The 18928-nt window shown below is 27.8% G+C and overlaps 1 protein-coding gene across 2 annotated transcripts; it reads left to right on the forward strand.

The window, feature by feature from the left end:
- The first annotated feature begins 150 nt into the window (after window positions 1-150).
- LOC126838032 (eIF-2-alpha kinase activator GCN1) lies at window positions 151-18525 on the forward strand. Of its 2 annotated transcripts, XM_050572115.1 has the most exons (36): window positions 151-354; window positions 440-539; window positions 598-793; window positions 1631-1792; window positions 1887-2064; window positions 2798-3050; window positions 3118-3296; window positions 3382-3582; window positions 3735-3887; window positions 5573-5744; window positions 5845-6071; window positions 6163-6295; window positions 6940-7064; window positions 7154-7335; window positions 7402-7621; window positions 7841-8174; window positions 8629-9190; window positions 9277-9487; window positions 9630-10515; window positions 10598-10777; window positions 10887-11372; window positions 11995-12134; window positions 12218-12366; window positions 12564-12675; window positions 12813-13231; window positions 13996-14119; window positions 14198-14431; window positions 14496-14759; window positions 14843-14956; window positions 15443-15867; window positions 15944-16155; window positions 16388-16536; window positions 16773-16877; window positions 16946-17161; window positions 18169-18186; window positions 18279-18525. In XM_050572115.1, exons 1-36 carry the CDS (start codon window positions 337-339, stop codon window positions 18405-18407), a joined length of 7968 nt encoding a protein of 2655 aa, XP_050428072.1. In that variant the 5' UTR covers window positions 151-336; the 3' UTR covers window positions 18408-18525. The 2 variants fall into 2 exon arrangements, with proteins under 2 accessions (XP_050428072.1, XP_050428073.1); XM_050572116.1 differs by lacking the exon at window positions 18169-18186 and having other exon boundaries at window positions 152-354; window positions 18279-18524.
- The last annotated feature ends 403 nt before the right edge of the window (window positions 18526-18928 follow it).

The raw sequence follows: 18928 nt of genomic DNA on the forward strand, positions 1-18928 counted from the left end.
TTATCAAAGATAATCACAGATACCGGCCTAATACACAGCAGCTGATCTTCAAGGCCATTATTGAGTGTTATCAAAATTTACCTAAATTAGAATACTTAATTATGATTTGATGATAGACATAAACAATTATTTTGTTTCTACGTTCATGTAGGTTGTCGGTCGGCGTTTTATCAAGTTTCTGCTTAGACGTGCTTAGCTTAGTGCTTACCGCTTACAACTTTTCTCAATAATTTACGTAGTCAATTTTGAGTGGGATGTATGGATAATAAGAGTACAAGTTTTGGAAATTGTATAATTATTGTTTATTTAAAATTAATTCAATAATACGAATTCGCCATGGTTGATGTTAAAGGGGTATGGTTTTCTTATTTTTAATTGCCACGATCATTGTATTAGAATGGTATACATTTATTTACTAATACATTTTTTAATATTTTAGAATAACAAGCAGTTTTCAGATTTTCATTTGAAAATCCTTTCAGCTAGTTTAAAAGAACGGAAAATATTGTTCAAAAATGCTTCAAATTTTGCCAAGTCTAGTAAGTTTTACAGTTTTTGTAGTATTTCAATTGAATAAATTGTATATTAATTTTACAGATTTGACAGATGACGTGTGGTCAAATTTTTCTGAAACACTATTAGTTGCATTTAGCCGGTATCAAGATTTGACATCGCAGTCGTATGTCAAAGAATTTATGAAAATATTAATGGTTTCAAAACCTAAATCATGCATTATTCATTTGACTCCAATATTGGTTGATTATATTAATCATTTTCCCCGACAAAATATATCGTTAGTATATGTTTGTTTTACCCCTTAATATTAATATTAATATTAAACCAATATATCAAGTAATTGATTAACTATAACCTAGCCAATTTATAAAACAAATTTAAAATTTGTTATTAGGTATACTTTTAATTATTTAATTTAATAATAAATTTGCAATATGTGTAATGTAATGGTAAAAAGAGTCAAACTTAGTACTAGAGGTACACACCAAAATAGACTTTGCATGCCTCTATCTCGCATAAGGTCTGCTTATTTATACATGTGCATACACTTCCATGGGTATGAGACACTATAGTGTGCCCATAGTATGGGCCCCATACAAATAAAATCTAATAAATCACAAATGTAAATGCTATTTTATTGAAAAATGTAGTACACAATACACAAGATAATCAAAAATTGATGGCTGAATAGTTAGTTAAAGAGCAAGATAATTTTATTTTATTTATTGATAGATAACACGGCTTTAGAAAATCTAAAAGAATAAATTGTATTAGCTTGAAGATTAAAAATTGGGTAGGCCATAAAAAAATAATTACTCTGTATAATGTATACCGGAACAAATAATAAACACTGTTTTTGTATCATTATATTTATATATTGATTTAACAAACTATACAAATTTCAAAATATATTTCATCTTATAATCCTGACTCATCTTTATAGACAATAAATAAATGAATTTTAGAACCATCTTAATACAATTAATGTAATTATACATTTGCTTATATTATTGGGAACAAAACTATGTCCTAGCCAATTGGTATTGAATCCATTGGAAAATAAATGATCCTTGTAGTATTTAATGTGTTCTTAAAATATATTTTTGCTTTACAGAAATAATTTAGCAAAATCAGCCTACTTTATGCTACTAATTGTAAGCATCATTGTTAAAACTGCATTTAAAGAATTCAACATCCAGCATAAAACTGAAATAAAACAACTAATTGAATCACAAGCATTGTTAGTTAATGCAATTGCTTTATCAAAAAACACACTGTATGTATTGAATTATATATTTATTTCTAGTATTTAGTTTTATTTTTTTTACATTTTAAACTAATTAATAATGTTTATTTTTGTTATATTTTAGTTTATGTAGAAAAACATTTAATGTTTTAAATGAGATATGGTTAAGTGAAAAAGATTCACTAGAATATTATGGAGAAGTTTTACAAGAACTAAATTCAAAACCATATGTATTAGTGATTGAGTCTTATTTACTAAAATCAATGTCATCTACTAATATAGAACTTGCTAACAAGTTTAAGGTATATTGAATCCCTAGTTTTTTATAATTATATTTTCCAGGCGTAAATATATTTGAGTACGCCGAAAATGTTGGTGAAATCAGAGTTTAAAAATTATTTTGAGTTTTGAAGTTATATCAAAAATAAGTTATGAATGTTATGATCCAAGCGTATTACCAGTCAGGACAGCATTGAGCGTTCAAGCAGCATTACCTAATGTAGCCTGACAGCGATGACAGTACAGACACTGCAAACATGAGTCACTGTACAGTATTTTTCACTTAAAGCTTAAATTACGTAGTACTATATTTTAGCCTCACTTGCCACAAATCTGTAAACTCCAAAGACTGGGAAACTTGCTTTTTGATTTCTTAAGCAAAGCAATGTTGCTCAGTGAGAGCTAAACACCCAGTGACCTGCGCTAACAATATGGTGTGTGACAGATAATGGCCATGACGCCCCTCTCCACTCATTGATTAGAGCATGATCAGTCACGCAATCCAGGTTTCACCCTACACCCTATTTATCGTAAACCAAATGACAAATTTTTGTCGCTGCGCTGGTTATGTTCTTAACGCTTAGCTAGTATAAATGATAACATTAGTAACTTTTGGTGCAAAAACTTCAAAATAATGTATGACTGTCAATATTTGACTTCACTATCTATTAAAAAAAAAAAATTCCTTAAGTAGCAAGGTGTGGTTAACTAAATTTGTCACATTTTTTTTATTATATATTTATTTGTAAAATATAGGACAATTTTTTGGATGTTTTCATCAAAGAAGGAGTAACTTGTAAAACAAGACCTGAACAAGAACTTATTCGCCAGTGTTCGTTTACTATAAAATTAGTTACAAAGGAAACTTTCAAATCAAAATTGTTGCCTTCCGTCTTAAAATCCATGCTGCGTAATCCAGAAATAATATTAGAATGTATATCTGCTATTATTTCTAATGTTTCTATTGATTTAAGCATTTATTCCAATGAATTAACAAAAGGATTTTCTGGTACATATTTTGAATTTTAATAAAACTTCACCATAATAATTTTTTTTTTTTTTTTTAAACATTCCAGCCAATCTTTATTCACAAAATGAGCGAGCAAGATTGGAATCATCCGAGTTGTGTAAAGAACTGGCATTGAAGTGTAGTGATGCATCAGCGATATCTAGTATTGTAAAACTTTTATTTAATATTTATAATGGTTCTGAAGGCAAGTTAAGTACCTCCGAACAAAAAATTAATGTCTTACAAGTAAATATAAGTTTATTTTTAATTTAACTAAATAACAAATAAAATCCAATTTTTTTAAATATTATAAAATTAAATTTATTTACAGGCAATTGGTAATTTTAGTTTTAATAACGTTGCCAATGATGATAAATGTCAAGAAATTGCAGATTATGTTGTTGAGCAATTTATCAAAGTGTTAGATTCAGAAATGCACGAAAAAACGTTGATACATGCAATACAAATGTTGACTTTATGGCGGTCTAGTTTCAAGAAAACCATTACTAAAACATTGATAGCCTGGTTTTCAGTAAGTATCTTTTATAACTTAAAAGTATAAAATATTGTGGAATTATTCTAGTAAAAATATTAAACTCTACAATAAAAAATGATACAATTAATTATAAAATAGTCTATTATCCTTCTGTTTTTAACTTACACTAACACTAATTTCAATTTTAGAAAGGATACAACAAGAAATCATCAGTTATGACAGTAAAATTGGCCTATTTGGAATGTATGATGCATGTATTTCAAAAGGATCATTCTAAATATGCCATTGAAATCATTCCTTTATTATTAAACTGTGTTGATATGTTTTCTCAGTCATCTCAGGTATGAAAACTAAACTTTTAAACATCTTATTTTACTAAGCAATATAGCTCAACAATTAAATAAAATTCATTACAGTATTTTTTTTTTTTTTAATAATAAAATGTACAGTTTATACTAATTAAAGCACAATAAGTATATGTGATATATTTGATAAAGAAGTCACACATTGGTGACACTTAAATATGATTATTCTACATTTTGTTAAGAGGGCGTCATACTAGTGATTTTCAGTGGTTAAAAACATGGTTAAGCAGACTGAAAATAACTTGCTTAATTTTGGTTTTAGAGTAAAAGCACCCATTATAAAATTAAAAGTGAACAATATTCCGGAGGGCAAGATGGTGCGTTTTTTAAAAAAAAATTCATTTTTTGAAAAGTTACAGTCTTTTAAAAATGTTAAAATAGTTGTTATTTCTAAACTGTATTGAGCGTTATACTTGAAATAATGAAAAAAACGCACTGTCTTGACCTCCGGAATATTGTTCTCTTTTTAATTTTATAATGGGCGCTTTTACTCTAAAACCAAAATTAAGAGAGTTATTTTCAGCCTTCTTAAACATGTAGAGATGAAAAAACATTTTTAAATCGCTTTCAAGGATGCTGTGATAGTCCAAAAAATAAATTACCTACCAAAATAGAGTCCTAGTTATTGAACTCATAATTACACATCACACCTATAAATTTTAACCTATAAAATTAATATAATAATAAGTTTAACCTATAAATTAAGATTTTGTAAAAAATTGCCTGTACTTTACTCCTTAAAAATGGGCGATGCAACACCGTAATTAACACAGTAATTTAAAAAAAATGTATAAAGAACAAAAAAAAAATTATTAATATCAAATAAAATAGTATACTAAATAGCAGTGCTTAATGAATATATTTTTTTTATAATGGACTGGGTTGATATTTAACACAATCACAGATAATGTATCAATAACACAGTTATGCGACTATTGTTGTATTTAATTTTTTATCCAGATTTAACTTGTTTTCTAACAATTTTATTATTTCAAAGTATAAAAAAACAATATCCAACAGATATAATGTTCCAACTTAATGTCACACTGTACATCTAAGTTAAAAGATAAAAGTGATAGTATTAATAGATTTTAGATTTGAATTGATGTTATAAAAATCTATGAAAATCAATATTTAAATTGCTAACTATAACATTAAATAAAATAATAATATTACATACAATATACATTACATATTACATTACATTACATACAATATATATTACATACTACTGGACTGAAAATCAATAATGAGCTAAGTGCAAAAAAATAAATATTAAGTTAAACCCCAAATATTATATTAAAAGCCAAGCCTGATAACATGTAAAACGCGCAACTTACCTCGATCAATTTTAATAGTTGAAAACAATTTGTATAAATAGTATGTGCAGTATCAACCAGGGCTTGTTAAAAAAAAAAAAGAGAATAACTCAAAATCAATGTATTGGCACTAAGAACATTATGGATTTCAAGTCCTCTCATGTATATAATGCATATCTTTAAACATAGGTCGCAAAACTTGTATGGTAATGTTAGGTCAGCAGCCAGCTGTAATCCTAAACATGCTAAATTTATAAAGTGTCTAAGCACCGATCAATAGAAATAACGGACATAAAAACTAAACTAAGTCTAATAAAATTTTGTTATATCATTTAATTTTAGATTCCTGTAGCCACTGAATCTATTTATGTTGCTTGCTTGTTGTTACATCTAATAAAAGAAAACTCTAAATTAAATCAAGATAATGGATTCACTCAATTTTGGAATTTAGTACTTAATCCGAGTAAACTTCCATTTTTATCTGAAAAGCTGTTATTACAGTTTTCAGAAGAAGGTATAACTTTGGTTTTATATTTGATACATAAAACTTTATTATAAATAAAAAAAACTATTGAATTTAAAATGTAAATTATGAATGTTATAATTGATTTTAGTTATGAACAAAATTTGCATGTTCAGTTTACTAGTACTTGATATGCATGTTGATAAAATAAATGGATCTGTCGAACTATACTACAAATCTATAGTTTTAAGTCTCTTATCTATAAAGTCGACTTTGAGAATTGAAACTAAAAAAAATGTGGCAAAAGCAGTTTCATCGCCCGGAGGATCTAAATTAGCGGCATCATTGTTAGTTGAAACAATAAACGTTCTGCAAAATGTAAGCTGTACTTAATAAAAAGGCTTTATTCTTTTTGAAGTAGTTTTTGAAATTGTTTTTTTTTTTTTTTTTTTTCATGTTTGTATATTAGAATACTCTAGTTATACTCCCAAAACATTTGGTGGAAACTATCACAATATTATGCCAGAATACGAATATTGGAGAAGAGGAACAAAAAATGTTGGCTTTTGAATCATTAAAACCATCACACCATCCTTTAATCGGTATTTATTTTTAATCTTCAATTTATTTATCAATCCCTATTTATTAATTCATGCTATCATTAATACATAATCAAAATAATTCCTACACATGAACTTATATAACACATGTTCAGTGACTTAAATAGTTAATAGTGCCCAGTTGCAAGATATTTTTATGTCTTATAATAAACATATAAGTATACCATTTATTTGCACCCAAAAAGTTATAGGTCATATCGACGCCCCGTATGAAAAGTAGCACCGTTCAAGTTCTAGCAAAAACTAACACCATTGGCGATGACCTTACGAAAAGTAGCACTGTTCGCAAATTTCTTACAAAAACTAGCACCGTTTGTAACAATAGGAACAATAGCCTAATGGTGCTAGTCTTCGTAAGAACTTGAACCATGCTACTTTTCGTAAGAATCTGTGAACGGTGCTAGTCTTCTTAAGAACTCACAAACTGTGATACTGCACATGTTTAGGAGATAAAATAACATTTTACATCCCATCAGTAGTACTTGGTGAGATGTTGAACTTTAACAACAATTTTAAAACTTAAAAATGTATGGCATACTATCCATTAATTTATTAAAAGTAGTTATAATCTAATATGTCTATATATCTACTTATGTAATATTGTAAATATTATTATTAACTTTTAGAAACATACGCTCCTAATTTGTGGATTACAATTTTGAAACGTTATCAAATAAAACCATCTGTTTTTATCAGATTATATGAAAAGAAACTCATAAAATGTTTTGTAGAAGATTATGTACCTTTACGAGTAAATTATTTGTTTATCTTATTTTAATATTCATATGTATTATAAATTATAATATTGTGATTTTTTAAAAAAAAATTTATCTTTATTAGTGTATGGAAAATGCTATAAGCACTATTTCAAAAATAAATGGTGATGTAATTATACCTCCAGTTATTGAAAAAATTAGACAATATTTAGAATATAACAATGATTATCTAAGCGTGACGGAAGAGGAGTATGCCATATTTTTATTCCCAGAAGGAGAATTATACAACAAATCTGTTTTAGCAGAGTAATGACAAATAGTTAAAATTGTAATTAATTAATAAATAAGTGTACATTATTATTATTTTTAAAGTAAAGAAAATGAGGATCCGTTAAATATTAAGAATATGAAACGTGAAAGTAAAGCATATTCATTTAAAGAACAACAAGAAGAAATAATGCTAAAAAAAGAAATAGAAGCTAAAAAAATTAAAGAAGGCAAACTGAAAAAACCAGAACTATCACCTAAACAAAAAGAAGCTATGGATATTGAATTAAAAAAGGAATCATCTATTAGAAATAGATTGTGTAACGTAAGTAATGGTTATATTATTTTCTTTTTATAACATTGTAAGTAATTTAAATGATTGAAGTATTTTTTAATAACATAATATTTTGATATGGGCTACAATTTTGTGAAATTATAATAATGTATAATTTAACCAATCATGATCAATTTGTAAATATTTTGGTATTATTTATAGAATTGGAAAGTGCTATTTTTTTTTTAAATTATATTTTATAATTTACAGATGAAGAATGATATTTTGAATGTAGTATCTATGTTGAATGGAATAGTAGCTGGAAATACACTCCTAGTTTCTCAATCGTTGCGGTATTTACTACCAGGAATAATATCAAATTTACAGTCTATTATTGCAGCACCACTCTTAAAAAAAGTATTTATTGATTTAGCTTTTTGTGCTTTTAATGCTGATGAAACAAAAAAAACCAAAGCAGTTAGCAAAACAAAAAATGGACGTTTAAAGATATCAGATTCTAGTATACGAGCTATAGCGTATTTAACACTTCGCAAACTAAAACCAAAGTGCCAGTTAGATGAAGCTTGGTTACAAGAAGACATTGGTAAAAAAAAAAAACTATATATACATACTAGAGGGGTCCTAAGAAATTTTATTTTCGAATTTTAACCACGATGCCCCCTCAAAAGTTTCTAAGTATAAAAAAATTTGATGAAAAAAAAATTCAAAAAATATTTATTTTAACTAGCGCCTCAAAAAGGTTGAAGTTTAAATGGGATTTAACATAGGTTTTCAACATTTTGCATAGATCAATGCATAACTTTTTTCCTACTTTCCTAACCCATTTAAACTTCAACCCTTTTTTTGGGCACGGATTAAAATTAATATTGAACAGTTTTTTTTTTTTTATATTACATTTGTATTATACATAGAAACTTTTCAAGGGGCGTTGATGTTAACATTTAAAAATCAACTTTAAAGGACCACCCTTAATGTATATACATCATTAATTGTTTTTCTTTTATTGCATATTCATTGTATGTATTCTTTTATTACAGAAAAAGCTTCAATTAGATTAGTAAAATTGTTTTGTGACTTAACACATAATGAAGGACAAGAAATGACTTCACCAGCATATTGTTATGCTTTTACTCTTATCAGGGCAGTAATGTTGGATTTGCCCTTTGATCATTCTTTGGTATATGATTGTTTATTATTAACACATAATCAAGCAGCTATCCGTCCTAAAGCTGTTTCAAAAGCCAAGAGCAATTTAGATTTACAACGGCCTAAATTTTTGCCTCGTATTCAAATGTTTCAATTGTTATCTGAAATTATTAGCCGTTCATCAAACAACCTTCAAGATAAAGCTGTTTTAGCTTACTTAACAGTAGCTGAAAGTTGTTCTACCGATGAAAAGTGTGATCCAGCGAATCGAGATGAAATTTTATGTTTATTATCAGCTTTACAAGATCCATCTACTAAAGTAAGAAATACTGCAATACAAGCATTGAAAATGGTTGTAGCTGCTTTTCCAACGTCCAAAAAAGATACTCAAATAATTTTAAAAATTACCAAAAGAATTTGGATCACAAAATTTGATATTTATGAAGAAAATAGGTTTGTTTTAATTCAGTTTTTTTTTTAAATTATGAAAACGTGCTATATACTTACCTATCCATTTATAAAATTTGCTTTTTTTTCAGAAATTTGGCAGATGATCTTTGGGTACTTGCAAAGTTAGATATCAAAGTTAATGGACTGCTAGAAAATTTGTTAGAAGATGTTGTACATCCAGTTACTGATGTGCAAAAGGCAGTTTCTATAGCATTGTTTTCTTTTTTGAAAGATTCTCCAATTAACGCTACTAATAATGCATTAAAAAAACTTCTTGTTATGTACAATAGTAAAATTTTGGTAAGAAACAAACAAATTACGTATCATTATACGATCATTTTGTTAGTTATTTCTATAGTAAATTAAACTACATTTTTGAGCAAAAAAAATGTTTATGTTATATTATTTATATGTCGCTTAGCTATATTTTTTTTATACTTAGAAACCAGAAGAAAACATTGAATTAGATGATTGGCAAGGTCGTGTTGGAGTTGCAATGGCATTAGAAGAACTATCATTACTACTAAGTGATGATATGGTAATACAACTAGTCAATTTTTTTGTTTCTACAAGTTTAGATGATAGAAATAATATTGTTCGAGAACATATGCTTAAAGCAGCTGTAGCAGTTGTAAATATACATGGTAAAAATAACGTAGACAGACTGATGAGTATTTTTGAGAAATTTTCAAAGAAAGCTACATCTTCTGAAAGTTTTGATAATGTTCGGCTGGGTGTTGTTGTATGTATGGGATGTTTGGCAAGACATTTGGTTACAAATGATCCTAAACTAAAACCTATAACTAATAGACTTCTCGAAGCATTATCTACACCTTCTCAAGAAGTTCAAGAAGCTGTAGCAAATTGTTTATCACCTTTAATGCCTATGGTTAAAGATGATGCAGCAGCTATATTAAAAAAACTTCTTGGTAAACTTTTCAATTCAGCATCATTTGGAGAACGTAAAGGGGCTGCTCATGGAATTGCAGGTGTCATAAAAGGACTTGGTATCCTTAGCTTAAAACAATATGATATAATGAGTACATTAACTGAAGCAATACAAGATAAAAAAAATTACAAAAAACGTGAAGGGGCACTATTTGCATTTGAAATGTTGTGCTCAACTTTAGGGCGTTTATTTGAACCTTATATTGTTCATGTTTTGCCTTATTTATTATCATGTTTTGGAGATAACAGTGAATATGTAAGAACAGCTACTTATGACTGTTCTAAAGCAATAATGAGTAAACTGTCAGCCCACGGCGTCAAACTTATTTTGCCATCATTGTTAAATGCTTTAGAAGGAGATTCCTGGAGAACAAAAACTGGTAAATACTATTATATTTTTTCTTGTGAACTATTGAAAATATTGGTTTAATTAATTTGTATTATGTTTTTATTGTTCAATAGGATCAGTAGAATTATTAGGGGCTATGGCATATTGTGCCCCTAAGCAGCTTTCATCGTGTCTCCCTAGTATTGTTCCAAAGTTAATTGAGGTTTTGAGTGATTCACACATTAGTGTTCAAGAAGCTGGGGCTCAAGCTTTAAAAGTTATTGGTTCAGTTATAAGAAATCCAGAAATTCAAGGTAATTATACTATTTTTATTAATATATAAGGCTGTTATAAATAAATGTGATTTTTCTTATTTAAATCAATTACAATTTATTAATCTACTTTTTGGTTTTCCTATTTTAGCTATCGTACCAGTACTTCTTGAAGCTTTACAGAATCCATCAAATAAAACAGCTCCTTGTTTACAAATTTTGTTAAATACTAAATTTGTTCACTTTATTGATGCTCCATCTCTTGCTTTAATAATGCCTGTTGTAAAACGAGCATTTATTGATCGTTCAACTGAAACAAGAAAGATGGCTGCTCAAATTATTGGAAATATGTACTCATTAACTGACCAAAAAGACTTGACACCTTATTTACCTAGCATAATACCAGGATTGAAGAATTCTTTATTAGATCCAGTTCCAGAAGTACGAACAGTATCTGCACGCGCTCTTGGAGCCATGGTTCGAGGAATGGGAGAGACAAGCTTCCAAGATCTATTACCTTGGTTAATGCAAACTCTTACATCAGAAGCTAGTTCAGTTGATAGGTCTGGTGCTGCTCAAGGTCTAAGTGAAGTAGTTGGTGGACTGGGTGTAAGCAAGTTGCATAGTTTGATGCCAGGTAAATATAATTAAAACAACTTATTATTAATGTCACCAAATAAATAGACTAAATATTATAATATCATTTATATTTTTTGTTTGTACCAAACAATTTTAGCTTCTTTTTTATAATGATATGCTTCATTAATAACATCCTATTGTAGCCTGCCTAGGACTGGGTACGTGACTTGGGGTTTATTTTAGTCTGTGCGCTTTGTCTAGTAAGAAATATGTTTAAAATTAGGGTTTTATTTAACATATTCCACTTAAGTTTTGCCTTGTCTTTTGGTCTCTAGTGAAATAATTTATTTTTTGAACACAATTTTATTTTATGAAAAAATTCAAATTTTTTTAGTTACGTTTCTAGTGGTACAAGTTTATAACAAAACTATAACTAAGATATTTATGAGAATTTTTTGGGCGGGCAAGTCAACTTAAATTCCTTTAGCCGTATTTTATCGTCCACTATAATTTATAAATATATATATATATATAAATTATATAATTTATATACATATGTATTACATTTATATATAATATAAACACTTTTTTTTACATTTTTTTTATTATAGCCTTTATTAATAAAAAATATTTAGCCCAATAAGATTATAAACACTTAATTTGTATTTTTTTTTTTGCAGAAATAATTGCAACAGCCGAACGTACTGATATTGCGCCTCAAGTTAAAGATGGTTATATCATGATGTTCATTTATATGCCTGGTGTATTCAATGATGACTTTATTCCTTATATAAATCAAATTATTACCCCTATTCTCAAAGTAAAATATAGTTTAATTTGTTGATAGTTTGCCATAAAATTTAATAATAGAAATTTATTTTAATTATACTTATACTTTAATAGGCATTAGCGGATGAAAATGAATTTGTTCGTGAAACAGCTCTAAAAGCGGGTCAACGTATAGTTAACATGTATGCTGAATCTGCTATTCAGCTATTATTACCTGAACTGGAACGAGGTTTATTTGATGATAATTGGCGTATTCGATTCAGGTATCTTATGTCTAATTATTTCATAATTAAATAGTAGGAAATAATAAATTTTGGTATCAGAGAAAAATGGAAAACGAGTTTCCGATGATTATTTTCTACAAGAGTGTTAATAGTCTTACTGTAATATATATTTAAGAAACATTATGTAGTATAGCACGTTTATAAAAATAAAAATTTTTGATACTTTTGCATTTTAGTTCAGTCCAATTACTAGGTGATTTATTATACCGTATTTCTGGTGTATCTGGTAAAATGAGTACAGAAACAGCAAGTGATGATGATAACTTTGGTACAGAACATTCTCATAAGGTAATATTAATTCAGTTTAATGGTGAAAAATTAAAAATTAAATAATTATTGTGGTAATCATAAGATATTTGTATTAAAAAGTATAATTTGTTATGCTTTAATGTTTTGAAAATATATGTTTAAATTTACGCTTTTAGGCAATTATTGGCACTCTGGGAGCAGAAAGGCGTAACAGAGTATTAGCCGGTTTGTATATGGGTCGTTCCGATGTTGCTTTAATGGTACGACAAGCTGCATTGCACGTTTGGAAAGTGGTTGTAACAAATACACCACGTACACTAAGAGAAATATTGCCAACATTATTTACTTTATTGTTGGGATGTCTGGCAAGTACAAGTTTTGACAAAAGACAAGTAGCTGCAAGAACATTAGGAGATCTAGTGCGAAAACTAGGAGAACGTGTTTTACCTGACATAATACCTATACTAGAAAAAGGTTTGGAATCGGAACACGCTGATCAACGACAAGGTGTCTGTATTGGTTTATCAGAAATTATGGCATCCACCAGCAGAGAAATGGTATTGACTTTTGTCGATAGTCTTGTACCCACCGTCAGGTAATCTTTTTTTTAAATTAAATTTCTTCATATCCATTTGTATAATTAATAAACGAAAATAGAGTCTCACGTTAGAGTGTGTCCATAAGATAAACAAAATATGGAAACTTGGAAACCTATACAATGTTATTAAGAAGACAATATATTCCATCTATGTACGAGTATATTAGGAAATACAAATATATTATTTAGGCGATTAAATGATATTTAATGTATCAATTTAGAATTTTTGTGTGATTTTAAAAACCATCATGAGAGAGGGATGGTGATTTCCCAATATATTGAAAAAAATTAATTATTAGTTATTACATTAATCGTGAAAAAACAATTTAAATTTATATTTTTAACACTAATCAAATTTTCTAAAAGTCATAACTTGTCTAAGGTTAAAAACTGAAAAAATAAACAATTTATGATTGGTACTAAGTGTAAAATTTTAATAAAATCTATGCAAAAGTAAATGGGGTGGATATAGGCGTGGAATATCCCATGTATACTAAGGGGTTTCAACCCCTTTGATTTTTATTTCTATTTGCTATTTGCTGAACTTTTATTTTGGAAAAATATACACATAACAAATGATATGCACATAAACACCGCTAATTGTAATGTAGCCGATGGAAGAGTATTTATCACCCTTTATTATAGCTTTACTTTTATATGGCTATTAGTAGTGTAGCTTACATCATATATATTTTTTGTAACTTATATTTAATAAATACTATTAAAATTTATTTTTATAATATATGTTTATTTTTTTCAAGTCGAGCATTAACTGATCCTTTACCTTCTGTGAGACAAGCTGCTGCTAAAACATTTGATAGCCTTCATTCAACTGTTGGTCATCGTGCATTAGATGATATATTACCTCCTATGTTAAATAATTTGGTACTAATTTCTTGTTTATAATAATAAATAATTGTTATATATTGTTATTTTATAAAAAAAATACATTTTATTTTCTAGAATAACCCTGATCCAGAAATTGCTGAAAGAACACTTGATGGATTACGCCAAGTAATGGCAGTCAAATCGAGAGTTGTTTTGCCTTATTTAATCCCTCAGTTAACTCAGCCTCCTGTTAATACAAAAGCATTGTCAATTTTAGCATCTGTTGCTGGTGAAGCACTTAATAAATATCTACACAAAATATTACCTGCTCTATTAACTGCTTTATCGAAGACTGAATCTGCAGCTGATGTAATTAAAGTTGTGTTAATTAGAAGAAGAAAATATATAAATTTATCACTTTTTTTTTTTATAGGAATTGATTTACTGTCAATCTGTGGTATTAGCAGTTTGTGATGATGCTGGAACAATGGTTGATTTATTATTAGATGCTACACAATCAGATAATACTTCTCAAAAACAATCAGCATTACAATTATTAGCAGCATTTTGTACTCACACAAAAGCAGATTATAGTTCTTGTGTACCAAAACTATTACATGGTATTATTTTTCAGTTCAAAGATTCCGATGAGAAAAATTTACAATTAGCATGGGAAGCATTGAATGCTGTTTGCAAAGTATACTTACATTTTTTTTTTTTTACATTATATTTGATACATAGTTTTAATATGAGACTGTTAAATGATGTGTTATGTTTTAGTCTGTTGATACAAAGCAAAGTAACCATTTAATATTTGAAATACGACAAGCAATTAAATTTGTAATGAGCGACAATAAAAATTTAGAACATTTACCTGGATTCTGTATATCAAAGGTAAATTAAAGAGTATTAAAATAAAGTTCTACAATAGTATCAAAAGTTTGAAGTGACAATTGACAAGAGAGTACCTCTGTTTTTAAAAAATAATTTTATTTTATAAATTAATATTTTATTAAAATAAAAATTTATTCCAATAGTTTTATAATTTTTTTTACAAAATATTACATATTATTTTTAATAATTAAATATAATAATGATTATATTAGCTGAAACCTTTTTTAACTACATAATAATTAGTATATAGAATAAAATGACTATAACATGAAATTTTGATAACCTATTTTAGTTGTTTAAAGAATCAAGTGTTTTAGTGGAAACTAGCTTATTATAATTTAGATGAGTAACTTTCAATAAAAAACATTTTTTATCAGTGTAACTACTACTATAAAATTATATTATAACTATTATATACAGTTTTTTTTTTTTTTTTAGTAGCCTTTATTAATAAAATATTATATACAGTTGTTAAATTGTTTTTAGGGAGCTGATCCATTTGTTCCTATCTTTAGAGAAGCCATTCTTAGTGGAAGTCCAGAAATTAAAGAACAAGCTGCACAAGGTTGGGGAGAAGTTGTAAAAGTTACAGCTAAAGAAGGATTAACATCACCTGTACTGAACATGACTGGGCCACTTATACGTATTTTAAATGAACGTTATACATGGAGTATTAAATCTGCGATATTAGAAACGGTTGCTTTGTTATTAGCGAAGACTGGTAGTAATTTAAAGCAATTTTTACCTCAGCTACAAACAACGTTTTTAAAATCTCTACAAGACCCAAATAGACAAGTTAGACTTAAAGCAGCCAACGCTTTAAGTCATCTTATTGTTGTACATTCCCGCACGGAAACCATTTTTGTTGACCTTCATTCTGGAGTAAAAAATTCTGAAGATATGGCTATAAAGTATATATATATATATTTTTTTAAATGAGACATTTTTAACAACCACAATTTTTTTATGATAACTTTTTTACTATAGGGAGACAATGCTTCAAGCCTTGCGTGGTGTCATTTCTCCAGCTGGAGACAAAATGTCTGACCAGGTTCGCAGAACTGTATTTATGACATTAAGGGAAGGATTGGGAAATCCAGAAGATAGTATCAGAAGTGGTACAGCTGGCTGTCTTGGAGCTTTATGTAAATGGTTATCTCCCGAACAGTTAAATGTTGCTTTAAATGATCACATTTTAGGTAAATAATATAAATAAATAATCAAAAAATCGATTTATTTTTTCTACTAGTTTCTTAGATTTTGATAGTTAAACTCAAAAAGTACGAACTATTAAAATTATACACATAATTTAAATAGTTTTTATTTAGATAGTTTGGTATTTTTAACATATTATAAATTATATATGTATATATTTTATCTTATTTAACTTAATCTATATTTTCATATCCCAAATACTGATTTTTCTTATAGTCGATGATATATCTTTGGATCCAGTATTAAGGCATGGTAGGAGTTCAGCATTGTTCGTTGCTCTTAAAGAATCCGCAGATTCAGTATATAGTGCACAATACAGTGATAAAATTTTAAAAACAATATTAAGCCATTTGCAATCGGATAAGGTAATTTATTTTTAAACTAAAAAATCAGTTGGTTGAAAAAAGAAATGCAGCAGGTGTTATATCACATAACTATAGTGGCACAGCATACTCTTCTTTGAGAATTGAATTTTCATTAAACAGTTAAAGTAAATATTACATTCGTAATATTTACTAATTCTCTATATGACTGACTCTACTAATTCTGTTATATGATATAACTTATTCTGTGATGACACCTCCTAATGTTACTTTTTTAGGTTTCAATTATCATGAATGGAGTTAGAAGTTGTGGATATCTGTTTTTGCATTTAATGAAGATTGGAGTAATAATTCCTTCACAAATTTTAAGCCCATTCATACGAGTATGTAATTAATAGTCAACTCTCAATTATTAATTTATTACATTAAATAACTATTTTTTAAATTACAGTTGATGAATCAAGCTAGCAATGAAGTCAAACAATTAGTAGCACACATATGCTTATATTTAGGAAAGTCTAATATTACCTTGTCTTCTGAGTTCTTAAAATCAGTTATTCCAATGCTAGTAAATGGTTCTAAAGAAAAGAATTGTTATGTTAAATCGAACAGTGAAATAGCTCTTATTGCAGTACTTAAGTTGCAACAAGGAGACACGATTTTACAAGTAATTATTAATAAAAATTAAGTACTAAATTAATTAACCCAATTAAGCAAATTATGTTTTTAGTAGTACTTTTGAACTAAATATGATATAATAATACCTAATTATTTATAATTCATGGTAGCATAGTCATCCTTAGCCCTTTGAAAAGCAACGATGTGTTTATACAATTTTAAAAGTTTTGCCATGAAGAGTGTTGACGTAGATATACGTTTTTACCCCAAATGTGTTTGTTGTCTTTTTATAATATATTGTTATCTAATAAACCAACATTATATTACCCAGGGCGAATTATGTGCTTCACTCTGTTAGCTATAATTTAGCTATTTTAAAAATAAGAAGTATATGTACGCCATTTGCTCCAAGATTTAAAATCTTTTTTTTCTATTATTCTCCATTTCTAATCCAATCTCTACTTATAGAGTAGCATCTGTGTATTCTGATTCGATCGTCAAAGGGTTAATACACTATCTTGTACACTTGTATAAGCATTAATATATGTGTATAAATTATTAACACAGATCTAGAAATTGTAATTGATAGATAATAAACCACATTATTATCACTCCACTATATATTATTTTTCTAAACTACTAGAATGTAAAAACATCTTTCCCTCTCTTTTTTCCTCCTACGTCTGCTCTGCTTTTCGCATTTCCTTCAATTCTTCTGTTGTGCCAGCGCTTGGTAATGTGCATTACCAAGTACTGATCTTGAAATTTCTTATTTCTATCACTGATAAGTAATAACCCTGATAAATTATTGCAATTAATAATTTTTTTTATATTGACGACAGGCGAACCCAAGAGTTTGATATATAAATTAATTAACACATTTTTTTTAAAAATATCATAAATAAATACTAATGGCAATTAAATTAACCCAAATTAAACATAGGAAGTGATAAAGTTTTATACTCTAAGATCTGTGCTTGATAACTATAGAAAAACAACGCATAAATAGTATATCCAATTATTTTTATATTATGTTATTGAATGTTTTTTATGCAGCCTGGACTTGAAATGGAGGTAATTAAAAACATAATGTTTACAAGAAGTCCATTGTAAATGTATAATTATTGTAATATTAGTTACTAAAGCATGTTGTTAAAATGTTTTAGGCTTGCTTGAACCTACTTGATATTGGAGCTCGAGAAGCATTGAACGATGTTATAAACAAAGTATTACGTAAAGTTTCATTACAAGTTGATAGTAAAGTCGAAGAGCCGGATGATACATTAATAACATAAAACTTGATTCAATTGTATTAAATAATTAATATATATATATACTTATGTATTATCAATTCAAAATGAAAATTCATTTTTATTAATAACTATTAAATTGTGCCTACATCTAAAAAAAAAAACTACCACAGTATAAAATCTCCCTGTAATACATTACCATTGATTTTAAGTTAGTAATTTTAATCAATGGTATTATATATTCTATGCCAGAAATGTTGTACTTCTTTTTACCTGTATAACGATGGCATTTGCCTGACATATTATTAGTAATAATAGTATTGTTCATGACTGGTGGATATCGTTACTTCCAAACCAAACCTGGGAGGTCTAATATGTCAGACAGCACCCTGGTCTGGGCGCATAATACAAATAGAAATATATAATAGCTAGAGGAGAGGGAGTGACGTGACTTGCCCTAGGGGACAGTATTCGCATCCACCTATAGACTAATCAGTTGGCATCTTACCATCTACGCGCTAATATCTCATTTTATAATTACTTAATTATTTGGCATCTTATTTATA

Source organism: Adelges cooleyi, unplaced genomic scaffold (genome assembly GCF_023614345.1).
Source record: "Adelges cooleyi isolate 19-005CV unplaced genomic scaffold, UGA_ACOO_1.1 ACOO_flye_CR_arks_rails_tigmint_CR_PRNA_30, whole genome shotgun sequence".
Lineage (NCBI taxonomy): Eukaryota > Metazoa > Arthropoda > Insecta > Hemiptera > Adelgidae > Adelges > Adelges cooleyi.